This window comes from Halichoerus grypus, chromosome 9, assembly GCF_964656455.1.
Source record: "Halichoerus grypus chromosome 9, mHalGry1.hap1.1, whole genome shotgun sequence".
Lineage (NCBI taxonomy): Eukaryota > Metazoa > Chordata > Mammalia > Carnivora > Phocidae > Halichoerus > Halichoerus grypus.
Window position 1 is genome coordinate 12,882,629 of NC_135720.1, and position 13,207 is coordinate 12,895,835.

The 13,207-nt window shown below is 43.6% G+C and overlaps 1 protein-coding gene across 6 annotated transcripts in view; it reads left to right on the plus strand.

Moving 5' to 3' along the window:
• CNKSR3 (CNKSR family member 3) overlaps positions 1-12,626 on the plus strand; it is an 84,171-nt gene extending 71,545 nt beyond the window's left edge. For 5 of the 6 annotated variants that reach the window (XM_036100221.2, XM_078054552.1, XM_078054550.1 and 2 more), the window contains 6 exons: positions 1,223-1,291; positions 1,541-1,687; positions 5,489-5,613; positions 8,212-8,420; positions 8,920-9,009; positions 11,265-12,626. In XM_036100221.2, coding sequence (XP_035956114.1) covers positions 1,223-1,291; positions 1,541-1,687; positions 5,489-5,613; positions 8,212-8,420; positions 8,920-9,009; positions 11,265-11,563 — 939 coding nt within the window. In that variant the 3' untranslated portion in view covers positions 11,564-12,626. Of the gene's footprint in view, positions 1-1,222; positions 1,292-1,540; positions 1,688-5,488; positions 5,614-8,211; positions 8,421-8,919; positions 9,010-9,054; positions 9,068-11,264 lie in introns of all 6 variants that reach the window. The other variant, XM_078054553.1, reaches the window with a different exon arrangement.
• Positions 12,627-13,207: the final 581 nt, after the last annotated feature.

Here is a 13,207-nt window from a genome sequence, read left to right on the forward strand (position 1 = left end):
GAGGTAGACCATTTCCCTGAGGATGAGGTACCCACAGTGCAGGTCTCTCAGCGAAGACACCCCTGGTTGTTATAGTGGCAGGTTAAATGTTTTGAAAAGTAACTCTCACAGTTAACCTGTGCCTTACACTGGGTCTAAATGCATCAAAGGGACTGTTTCTACAGTTTAATGTTGCTTGCTCATTTCTGGTTGAGCCTATCCCAACAGTTGAGCGAGAAGATGCAGCCAAGAATGTCTTGGGTTTGGTTCCTGCCCTCCTGTGTTCAGGGGTGCTGTTTTTTTAAAAAAAATAATTATAAATATGTCTGAAGACTCAGCCAGTTACATAAGTTACATAAGTAACTGGCTGAATAAAATAAAATACTCCAGCCTAGATAACAGATTGTAATTTGAAATCGAGGGTTTGTCCTTTTCTTCACTTTTGCTCATAGGAAATATCTTAAACGTAGAGAGTGCTAGTTTCATTAATTGAACAGAATATTGTGGACAAAATTTTGACAGATAGATTATATCTAGATATTTATATGCACACATGTGGATATATATATATATTTATATATGTGCAGATTTGTAGCAAAGTATTATTTGGGGGAATCAGAATCTGGACTTCTGATACTGAAAACACATTTCATTTTCAATTCAACCTGAAAATGACAAAAATTTAAATTCATTTTCTCTAAAGAAGTACATTTTCTATTGTCACCATCTTTCTATGCTAATAGCATTGTGATAATTCGTAAAACAAGGTTGAGTAGACAAGATTTCGTTTTAATAATTGCTTAAAAGGAGATAGGATGACATTGTTACAGTGATGGTCTTTATGTGTTAAGCAATTGGTCAGCTTTTACAAGATTAATTATTGATAGGGATCTACATAAGGTATTTTTTAGATGAACCAAAGGGTTTTTTTTATCAGTTCATTGTGTCAACAGCATGTCCCACTTTTCCTGATGGGTTAGATGGACCCGGCTATTGTAACTGACAGGTGGTCTGGACCAGCCGACCATTCATCAAGTAGGGAACGTGAGTGTCCACCCCCATGCCAGGCTCTGCAGACTGTGTCATCCTGGGATCGTCTCATAAGTGCACCGTGTAATAGTTCTTGAGAAAATTATATTTCCATTGCTCGTTGTCTGCAGAAGAAAGAAGGAGGAAGAAATAGAAGCAGAAAGAAATAGAAGATTTAAAAAATAAGACTGGTCTCTGTGTTTGTTCCTAATAGTCTCCTGCAGATAGATCTCAGAAGATTCATGCTGGTGATGAAGTTATTCAGGTTAATCAGCAAACTGTGGTGAGTTTGTTCGTTGAGACTTAAGACGTTTAATATTCCCCTCTAGAACTTTTAATTAAATCCAAAGCCATTTTGCTTGAATTTTTTAAATTTGCAATTTCTAGCCAATTTTCCATAGTTTTAAGTAGTGCTAAGATAAACATACTGGTATCTGCTTATTTGTTCACAAATGATTTCCTTGAAATAAATTCATAGATTTGATTTTTGATAATTCACAAGTGAGTCCCTTCTCATTTTCTTTCTCTGAAGGTGGGATGGCAACTAAAAAATCTGGTGAGAAAATTAAGAGAGAATCCTACAGGAGTCGTATTACTGCTTAAGAAGCGCCCCACGGGTTCTTTCAACTTTACCCCTGCTCCCCTGAAAAACCTCCGGTGGAGACCGCCCCTGGTGCAGGTATCCATTATTGGTTGTAAACCCTTCTCTGCCAGCCACTCATTAACTGTGTCGAGGATGGGATTTGTCTCCAGAAAGAACAGTTACCATCTGAAGGTGATTGGTTTCAGGAGTTTGTGTATGCAGAATCATTCTCTAGTTCTACTTCAGTGAAAATACACATTCTAGATTTTGCACTAGCCACGTGTGACTATTTAAATAATTAAAATGAAAAGTCCAGTTCCTCGGCCTCATTAGCCACATTCCAGAGGCTTGGTGGCCTCGTGTGGCCAGTGGCTGTCGTCATCACTGCAGAAAGTTCATTCTGGTCCTTTTCCCCTCTCCTGTCAAACACATCTGATGGTACCCAGTTTGAGCACTAACCGTGGAGAGACTAACCCCTGCCTTGGCAGGTGAAGTCCTGCCAAGGCAGGAGTAGGGTCGGTGGGAATAATCCACACAGTGGGGAGTGGTATCACCGCATTGTTTAGTTCAGACCTGGCAGCCTTGGGTGATAATCAAAAGCAGACCGACTTACAGCATCGTACTGTATAGTATTGTATAATTCTGTACGGACAGTACACTCCTTTATTGCCTACACCTGGGTGGAGTGTGCTCAGGGACCAAACCCCCTCCTGATACCATGGGTCCTTAGTGTTTATTTCTTAAATCATGAATAAAAAGCAATGACATCTTAATACCCTTTTTTAAGATTGAGATTGCAATTTATATGAAACTGTCTGCTACATTACTGTTCATCTTCGAATGGAAGGAATGGTAGCCATCTCAGGCTATCAATTTGGACCCGTGGTGATGCATAGAGCATTGGAAATACACCTACATGTGTACCTTAATGGGGGGGGGTTAAAATAAATAACAGGATATGGAGTAAGGAGGGGCACATAAATAAAATCACTTCTTAAATAATAACTGATTAACACATGATTTAGAAGTCAATTCCTATAAATAATCATCTCTTAAATAATAACAATATCAATCACACTCCAACTGTGATGGGGCAAGTCCAGTGAAAGACTCATGTTAAGAGGTCATTTGGAAGAAGCATGAAAAAGACTCATGGAGCAGCACAGCATAGTGGTTGGGCGGGGGGCTTGGAGTTAAACTTTTCCAGTTCAAATCCCAGCTCTGCCACTTATTAGTTATGGGGCCTCTGATAAGGTATTTAATCTTTCTAAACCTCACTCCTAATTATTAGTATTTACTGTGAGAGAAGGCTGGGCTCCTGGGTGGCTCAGTTGGTTAAGCATCTGCCTTTGGCTCGGGTCATTATCCCAGGGTCCTGGGATCGAACCCCTCATCGGGCTCTCTGCTCAGTGGGGAGTCTGCTTCTCTCTCTCCTCCTGCTTCTCCCCCTGCTTGGGCTCTCTCTCTCTCACATGCACACTCTCTCTCTCTCTCTCAAATAGATAAATAAAATCTTAAAAGTAAAGGCTTTGGGCTAAGGGATGAGGAAGGCAAGCAAGGCAGGAGTGAAATGTGACTGTGAACCTGGCTGGTGATACCAGTGACAGAAATTAGAGAGTCAGGGACGGCAGAGACGGTGGGTCTTTTGAGCATCATTGAGTTTGAAGTGAGGGAGGAAGATTCAAGTGGCTGTGTTGTTCAGGTGGTAAGTGAAAGTTATTTTTAAGTACAGGCTAGAGTTAGTCCCTTCACCTCTGGAAATTCACTTAAGAAGGACATGCTTCCCTCCTCTCTGGCTTTGTCCACCTTCCTGCCAAGTCCCACTAACTGTGCAGTTTTGGGGAGTAGATGATGGTGAGGGAGGAGACACCTCGTTTTGCTTCTGACCAAGGGAGAGAACCACCATCACAACTGAGAGGCCATTTTTTTAGCTTAGCTACCAAGTGTTCTCACGATGCATCCAGGATATTTTCAGAATATAAACTCTGGAACACCAACACTGCCTGGGCATTGCTGTGTGTCATTCTCCAGGCTTCATGCCCGGGCACCCACCTCTTGTGGGAGGGAGCTTCTTTCCTTCTTGTCAACACCATTAATGTGGCCTGTCCCTGAGAAGGTGTCACCATCCTGGTGCACGAGAGATCTTTTACAGCTGCCATCATCAGTGTTGGAGTCTTTGGAGAGCGCTTACTCTGTGCCAGTGTTGTACTTTACTTCTGTTAGCACTTGTGGAGGGCCGCCCTCCCGGCCCCGTGTTTTCAGACATTGTTCAAGGTTGGCGGATTGAGGTGTTGGTCAGTTCCGTACTGAGTAGAGTGGACTGTGTTAGTGGCCGACATCCAGGTTGTAGGGATGATGTCACGGGAGATTAAAGACTAAGCCCCCATTTCTCTTGAGCCTGGGGGTCTCCCCCTAAAACAGTACATTCCAGTCCTTAAAATCTAGCTCATGGTCTCATTTTGGGGGGCCTTTGGGGTCTTTGATCACCATCCAGGCTGGATAGGGTTTGAGGTGCCAGGGGCCAGGCACAGTTCTCATGTCCCCCCCGCCCCCCGGCCACTGGCCATCACCAGACATCTTCATGCCTCAACTCTGGGATTTCCTCACGGTTCCTTTACCCACCAGAAAGTGTGTCATCCTTGTTCGTCTATAGAAGAGATAAGATTTGAAGGTCTCACACAAGATTTTTAAAAATAGGTCCTTTGAGCCCAATAACATAATTAAGCTGTAAGGACTTTAAACTTTTAAAATTAACTTGTATGGATGTGTGTATATATAATACTAAATTAAACAGCATAAGGTTGTGTACTTACTATGTGACAAGCAGTGTGCTAAGCCTGTGACATGTGTCACTTAATTCACCCTTTGTGGGTGCTATTCTTGTCCCCACTTATGCCCATCTTATAGATGAGGCACAGAGAAGTTAAGTGGTTTGCTCAGAGGTACACAGCTAATGAGAGCTATAGCCAGGCTAGCACCCGGACGGAGTCCCAAGCACATGCTCCTGGTCCATGATAGCATCGCTGGTGATTTGTATGAACTGACTCGTTCAGTCTGCGCTGTAGCCCCGTGCGAGAGGTACTGTATGAACTGACTCGTTCAGTCTGCGCTGTAGCCCCGTGCGAGAGGTTCTATATGAACTGACTCGTTCAGTCTGCGCTGTAGCCCCGTGCGAGAGGTACTATATGAACTGACTCGTTCAGTCTGCGCTGTAGCCCCGTGCGAGAGGTACTATATGAACTGACTCGTTCAGTCTGCGCTGTAGCCCCGTGCGAGAGGTACTATATGAACTGACTCGTTCAGTCTGCACTGTAGCCCCGTGCGAGAGGTACTATATGAACTGACTCGTTCAGTCTGCGCTGTAGCCCCATGCGAGAGGTACTATCAGGATGGCTGGTTTTTGAGGAGGAAACTGAGGGACGGGTATTTCAGTGATTTGCTCAGAGCTAGAATTCTAACCTGGCTCCCAAGCCTCTACCTTTTTTTTAAAGATTTATTTACTTGAGAGAGAGTGCACAGGCACGCACAGGTGAGTGGGGAAGAGGGGCAGAGGGAGAGAATCTTTCAAGCAGACTCCATGCTGAGCACAGAGCCCGATGAGGGGCTCGATCCCACAACCCGTGCGATCATGATTTGAGCTGAAACCAAGAGACAGACACCCAACTGACTGAGCCACCCAGGCGCCTTCTACCCCCTATCCCCAAGCCTCTACTTCTTCCTGTGCATCTAGTTTTCTGGAACTCCCAGTTAATTCTGAGTGTCTCAAAGACTACAAATTGAATTGTTGCTAATAGTTGTAAACACACAAATGACCTCGGCCCTCAGTGTTGGCTTTGGGGAAGGAGAGTTGCCCAAGAATAATCTCACCTCCACCTTTTGCACTGGCTTCCATTTCAGACCTCACCTCCACCCACGACAACCCAGTCCCCTGAAAGCACTATGGATACCTCGCTGAAGAAGGAGAAGCCAGCCATCCTGGATCTTTATATCCCTCCTCCACCAGCCGTTCCCTACTCCCCCCGGTACGTCAGTGTCCGTTCACAGTGTACATGCCTGTCTCTTGTGCGTGAAGATTCTGAGTGGAGGTGTGAAAGCCAGGAGGATTTCGAGGGCAGGAGTTGATGAACTCCAGGGTGACAGGGCTGAGTCTTGACATTGCAGTTGTTTTAAAAAGTGTCATCCTGGGAGTAGTAGGGGTGGGAGGAATGGGTGGAGGGGGTCACAAGGTCCAGACTTCCAGTTACAAGATAAAGAAGTTGTGGGATGTCATGTACAGCATGGTGATTACAGTTAACAATATTGTATTTTATAGTTGCAAGTTGCAGAGAGAGATTTTAAAAGTTCTCATCACAAGAATAAAAGAATTTGTAACTATGTGAGGTGATGGATGTTAACTAGACTTTTTGCGGTGATCATTTTGCAGTATATACACATACCAAGTCATTATGTTGTATACCGAAAACAAATACAATGTCATATGCCAATTATCTCTCACTAAAACTGGGGTGGGGGGACATGTGTGATCCTTTAGGGGGAAGTATAGGGATGGATCCAGGTTTCATGGGTCTTGAAACTATGTAGTTTGGTGGGGAGGGGACTCTACGTAAAGAAAGCATGTGCTCTTGGGAATGCATTGTTTTAGTTCCTCGCAGAACATCAGAAGGGGGTGCTTGGGGGTCCCTGAAGCTGAAGTTTGATTCCATATAAGGTAAAAATCATCTCTGGGGAGGAAGATAATAAATTTTTTTATACGGCAGGTTAAAGTTACAGCTTTATTTTACGGGGAGAGTTGTGTTCTTCATAGGACTTGAAAAATGTGAATGGAGGTGTGATACTCTGTATTTGTGCATGCGTGTGTGTGTGTCTATTAGAAATTCTAATGGAATAAATTCTTAATTGGTACATGGTATAACGAGGCTAGTCATATTAGCTGTTCCACAGGGGATTATTTAGATGTGAAATATAGGCTTATTTATATCAATTTACCCATTTACAGAGAATTTGGCTCATTTATTCAACATGCATTTAGTGAATGTGGGGCCTGAATCACCATCTTAAACAAAACAGATGCAGTTCTTACCCCCAGAGAACTGCCAGTGTCTTAGTCAACTATCCAAAAATAAATTGAGAAATACATAATTATGCTATAATATTTCATAAGAAAAAGTTCGGGCTGAATTTAACAGTGATATTTTACTTTATATTGGGAGTTTTTTGTTGGTTGGTTTTTGTTTTAAGCTGAGTATTTGATTCTATCCTGTTTCTTCCCTGGGCACAAGGAAGAATGAACATCATTTTCCTCTCCCTGGCTTTGGGCTGCCCAGAACTTAGTACAGCACATAGAGAACTTACCTTAGCTGATCAGAGGCATCCTGATTGGTAGATGGGACCCTTCCCTGTCTTCACAGACCAGAGTCATGTGGTCACAGGATCTTAAATGTGTTTAAAGTGACAAGTAGTTGCCTTTGCACACGGAGAACACAGTTTCACTGATGACCAGTGTGTGGGTTGTTCTATAAGAAACCAGGAGGCCACTCCCAAACTCCCAACTCTGAATGTTCTTGTCTGGGTCTCAGTGAAGGGTCACAGAACAGTGGCAGGAAAAAGGGTATCTACATAGTAAAGGGGAAAGGGAACTGGGGCTTTTAATCTACTTGGGGGAAACACATGCGCACATAAGACGTATGCACACGTGCATACACACACACACCTACACACCATTAGTGAAGGATATCTTCTGAGGAATGAAACACGCAAATGGTGATGGAGAACGAGAGGTGGGTCTTGAGAGCTTTGTGAATGGGGAAGTTGTATGCCAGGTTTAAGTTGTATGCCAGAAGGAGATGGATTCATAGAAGGAAAAGGGGGCACACAGGCAGGGGGTTCACTGGGAATACCAAGCAGGCAAAGCTGATCTTCAGATTGTTTTTGGACTCAGGTGATATTGTAGTTTGTCTAGTAGTTTTTGCAATGATCATCTAAGAGAATTTTCCAAATGCAAAAAAATTTAACTAGCTGGTAACTTGGACTCAACTCAAATTAATTTTAAGTTTTATAAAAGCTGACATTTAGAAAGAATTAAGTTGGAGTCATTAATCCAACATTTGCCAGTTTCTGTACGGAGTTCAGAAAACAGACACTCTCCATTGGGTATGATAAAGGCGCCTTTGTATTTTTTGACATAATTTTCAAACCTAACAACTCCATTACACATCCTGTCTTTGCTGGATCTTGGCAAAGATACTACTTGGGGCATCAGAAAAATGGCTCAATCATACCTTAACTTGTGATTTCTGTAATAAATAGGAGATTCAGATATAGGGTAGAAGTACAGGGAACCAGAGCCATCTTTTCAAAGCTATATTTATACTCTTTAAACATATCTGAAGAAAAAATGTTATTTTCTTTTATTTAGTAGGATCATGCTATTTACTCTTTTACCTAATAGGATTTCTGTGTATTGGAGGGGTAACAGAGATAAAAAACGAGTGCTTTTTTACTCCAGTGGAAAGGAGGATTCAAATTTTCTTATGTGTGTTTGCTGGAGAAAGTCTGTCCTGTAATTCTTCTGTAGGAGAGGATCTTTGTAAGCAACTTAATTATTGCCCACTGTCTTCCAGGAATGAGAATGGGAGTTTTCTTTATGGAGGCCTCAGTAAATGTAAACAGCCATTGCCTGGTCCTAAGGGTTCCGAGTCGCCAAATTCCTTCCTGGACCAGGAGAGCCGAAGACGGAGATTTACCATTGCTGATTCTGATCAGTTGCCTGGGTATTCGGTGGAAACCAATATTCTGCCCACAAAAATGAGAGAGAAAACACCATCTTATGGTACATTTCTGAGTGTTTGTTTTGTTCTGCCATTTGTTTTTCCTTCCCTCCCCCACTCCCTTCCTTATTTGGAACTGTTGGATGAATTTGGCAGACTTCAAGGGTAATCTGAGGAAAACATAAACCTCAATGAAATTCTAAGTATGAGACCTTTATTCATCTCTCTAAAGTGAAGTCTTGTTGAATCATTACTCTCTGCCTGGCATCAAAGCCCAGTGGAGTGAGATCATGTTACAGTTTTAACTTGCAGCGCCTGGGTTTTGGCTTGGAGTGGCTTTGCTCTGTAGATACACAGACTTCAGGTCAGCCGGCCTCTGTCCTCATTGCTTGCCACGGAAATGGGATGCTTTAAAATACTTTTCTTAGTTTACAGTAATGTTATTACTTATGGTTAAGTGAGTGTGATATGGGGGAGTCTTAAGTTATAAACAAAAGGAAAGATTCTCTAAGGTCCAGAAACTCTTGTCAACTTGTCGCGTTCCTTCCCCTCCCTTTGAAGGCAAGCCCCGGCCTTTGTCCATGCCTGCGGATGGGAGCTGGATGGGGATAGTGGACCCTTTTGCCAGACCTCGAGGTCATGGGAGAAAGGGTAAGTTTAAGCAAACTTAAAAATACACCAAACTGGAGTCAAAAGAGCCATGGCCCTCGTTTCAACCCTATTCCTATTGTGCTGTAATAACCAGATAGAGGACCCCAGCCTGAGTCCTGTCTTCTCATCTATAAAATCGGAGTTGCTGAATCTCTGAGGCCCTACCTGTTTCTGGAATGGCAGAATTATATTATCCTAGTTAGTGACTGAATCTCATTAGCATCATGTGCTTTAAAAAGGTTGTGGGGGCACCTGGGTGGCTCAGTTGGTTAAGCCTCTGACTCTTGATTTCAGCTCAGGTCATGATCTCAGGGTTCTGGGATCGAGCCCTACATCGGGCTCCCTGTTCGTCGGGGAGTGTGCTTCTCCCTCTCACTCTCCCTCTGCACGCTCTCTCTCTCTCAAATAAATAAATAAATAAATAAAATCTTAAAAAAGAAAAGGAAGAAGAAAAAAGTTCTGGAGGCTCAACTTCCAAAGTGATCAACCCCTCACATCTCCCTGGGCCTTGGTAAAGTTCCTCCCTTAGGAACCCAAATCACCTGGATTATAATAAAGTGGAAAAGGGAGAAGATGTCTGTGTAAGGTCCAGGATGCCCTTAATTGGCATGTGAAAATCTGTGGAGCAGTCAGCAGATGGCAGGGCTGTCCTTTGTTTAGATTTAGAAGCATCAACATCTTCATTGCTATTCTCTTAGGCTTTTAATCCCCGATTTAGCCTTTTTATTTCCTTTTAGTATTGAGAGGTCGGGGTGGGAGGTGGGGAGTGTTAAGTCTGGAAGTGGAGACATACTTGACCTCCTATCTCACCATATTTCCGTTGTAGGATCATTTTAGAATGAAAAGGTGTCTGTCTGCATGATGGGCACTTAAAAAAAAAAAAAAAGCTTTCTTGAGAGAGGACTCACATACCATAAATCTGCTCACCCCATCAAAGTGTACAATTCAGAGGTTTTTAATACATTCATAGAGTTGTGTGTCCATCAGCACTGTCTAATTCCAGCGTATTTTATCACTTCAGAAAGAAACCCCTGCAGGCAGTCATTCCTCATTGCCTCATCCCTCAGCTCCTGGCAACCACTAATCTACTTTCTGTCTCTCTGGATTTTTGTACTCTCAATGTTTCCTATAAGTAGACTCTTACAATATGTGGTTCCTTGACGATAGGCACTTCTTAAAAGTAACTACCCCTTTGATTACAAAAGCAAAACAAGTACACTGAAAAACATCTAGAAGACTCGAGAAAATAAAACACCTGTAATCTGCTTTCCCAACCTAGAAATAATCACTCTGAATGTTTTCTGTTTTTTTCCAACTTAGAAAAAAATGTGCAAAATGGAAGAACTAGTTTGACAATACTGTGAAAAGTGACTGTTTTTCAACACATGTATGTTTTCTGTAATAACTGCATTAGGAATCCGTCTTAGGGCTGTAGCATGTACTTATTCAGGCTGCTGCTGAACGCTTAGTTTGTGCACTCTCCCCCACCCCCCATTGTAAGTAGTGCTGCGCTAAGCATCTTGTACCTAGATCTTCGTACACTTTTCGGAGTGGAATTTCTGGGTCGAAAGAATGCTGCACATTGCCAAAGTGCCCTGCATTTCAGGTTTCCATTCAGTTTCTTATCCCCCGTCCCCACTCTCATCCCAGGAGCTGTCTACTGGCATTTAGGCTGGGACCATTCTTCCTTGTTTGGAAATGTCTTAAGCGTGGCAGAACATGAAAATCTTTCAACCCTGTCCATTAAAGGTGAATAATAGTGCCTGCCCTTCATTGAGGGTGACAACCCGAGGCTCCCCCACCTTTCCAAATGCTCTTCAGGAGATGCTTCAGGGTAAGAACCACTGTTCTAGAAGCATGTGCTACATGCTACAGGCATTGAGCAAGAACAGATGGGGAAGGAGTGATAGACACAGCTTTTTCGCCTTTTTTTTTTTTTTTTAATTTCGAGTGAAATTATGAAAATTCTTACACTGGTAAAGAAGTGTGGGCTCCCTGATTCTGCTCTGCCCTTGTGTTGCCTCTCGGGTGTAAAAGCAGACTAACTGATGGACTCCTTCCATTTCTACTTTCTAAACATCCCGTGGGGTGGGCCTGGCTGTCTTGGAGGCTTCGCAGCCCACCCCTGGGAGGAGGGCAGGGTCAGGTGCCCACCTCGAGGGCATCAGAAGTCTCAGCAGGCTGCCGGCCCAGCTGGACAGGGCTGCTCAGTAGATGGTTATTTTAATGGACTTGTGGGCTTTGTCTGAAAACAGGTGAGGACGCCCTCTGCCGGTATTTCAGTAATGAGCGGATCCCCCCCATCATCGAAGAAAGCTCCTCTCCCCGGTACCGGTTCTCACGGCCCCCAGCGGAGAGGCAGCTGGTCCGCGGCGCAGACTACGTCCGGGGGAGCAGGTGCTACATCAGTTCGGATCTCCACAGCAGCGCCACGATTCCGTTCCAGGAGGAAGGGGCCCGAAAGAAGCCGGTCTCCTCGGCGGCCAAGTCCTCGTCTACAGAGCCGTCCCTGCTGGTCAGCTGGTTTACGCGCCTCAAACTGTTGACTCACTGAGCCCCGCCCTCCCGGGACTCTTCCCCGTCTCCCGCTCGCAAGTGCCTTGCTTCCTCAGTTGACAACCTGTTCTGGTTTTCATCCACAGTATTATGGAGTGACCTTATGCAGTTTCATTGTTTGTTTTCTTTTGGAAGTCGTAGACTGCCCTTCTCGGAATTTTGAAGTAATTGGATGGGAACAAATCCGGAGCATATTAGGTGTTGCCTTGTGGAGGCCGAAGGAGAGAAAGGAGTCCGCTTTTCTTGCTTCCGTATGGTCGGAACACGGAGACACACTGTAAACTGGGGCCTGGGCCAGGAATGTTGTGGCCATGATGAGGAACTGGCCATCGTTGGTGCTGGGGGTGGGGCTGAAGTTGGTGTCCATTGTCACAGAGATGTGTTGGTTTGTGGTCCAGCTTCTTCACCTGAAAAAGCCAGTGGAGAAAACATTTTTGTTTTGATTTTTCAAGCTACATACCATATTTGTAAGTGTAGCAGCTTTGACTTTGATAACATGTGGCATGCATTTCATGCTGTTTCAAAGAAGTGGTTTAAGTAAGTGTAGGCCTGTTACACTTGGCTCTTCCCTTTTCGTAACAATCTCAGTATGTAGGTCAGTTAATACAGAAACACATGAACACATTTAGATAGGGCTTATTACACACAGTGAAGTTTGTGGTTATTTGTGAGGGGTGTTGTTGTTATATATTACTGTCTTTAAGGGAGAAGAAGCTATAAGATTTGCTGACAGCCAAAGTATCATTCAGAACAATGAAGCAACAATATTTAGGTTTACGAGAGATACATCAGTTTGCATTTTGACTGTGTAATGTCTGTCTTCCAGAAAAAAACAAAACAAAACAGGCAGTTCTTCAAAATTGTATATATTTTGCTAAATAGAAATCTCTTTGGAAAGTCTCATGGTCACTAATTTTCAACTAGCATCAGGTATTTTGGAAAAGTGTGTCAGGATATTAACTCTTGTTAAAACTGAATGTATGATATTTTGTTAGAACAGAAAAGTACTATCTTGTTAATTTAAGTGTTCTAAATATAGTTGTATATTTTTCTTACTCTTAGTCACATGTAATTGGAATACTTCTGTTTTGCGTCCTACGTGAAGCTAATGAAAACGAGTGGTTCAAGGTGTTTTCCGATTTACAAGTGACCACCACGGCCGCTGCCACTGTGGGCCCTATTGTTAAAAAACAAAATAAACCCTCCCAAGCATTTTGGGATGTTATGGATCAGAAGTGGGGGTGTTGAGGAAGCACGGTACAGTAACATTACATCTGGGGACTTTTCCGAGGTATTTTCCTAGGCAGAGCTGGTATCCCCTACTCAACACCCCCCCCACACACACCCCTGAAATGGTTTACTTTGCTCAAGTGCCTGAAATTCAACGAATTAGAGCTTCCCTGGATTTAGTAAACATCTTCCTTTTTAAGCGAGGGGATTGAATTCAGTCAGGCTCTTCCCATCAGCCTCTGAGGGAGCTGCAGCTGAAGGATAGAAGAGGCATGGAATGCGTGATTCATTGGGTGCTTCAAACACAATGTAAAGGCAGAGCATGGGGTGGGGAGGTCTGGTAACAGGGCTCTGGAGACTGGCATGGAAGCTCTGGAAAAGGAGGGGCACCAGCCTTGGCCCATTTTGCTAT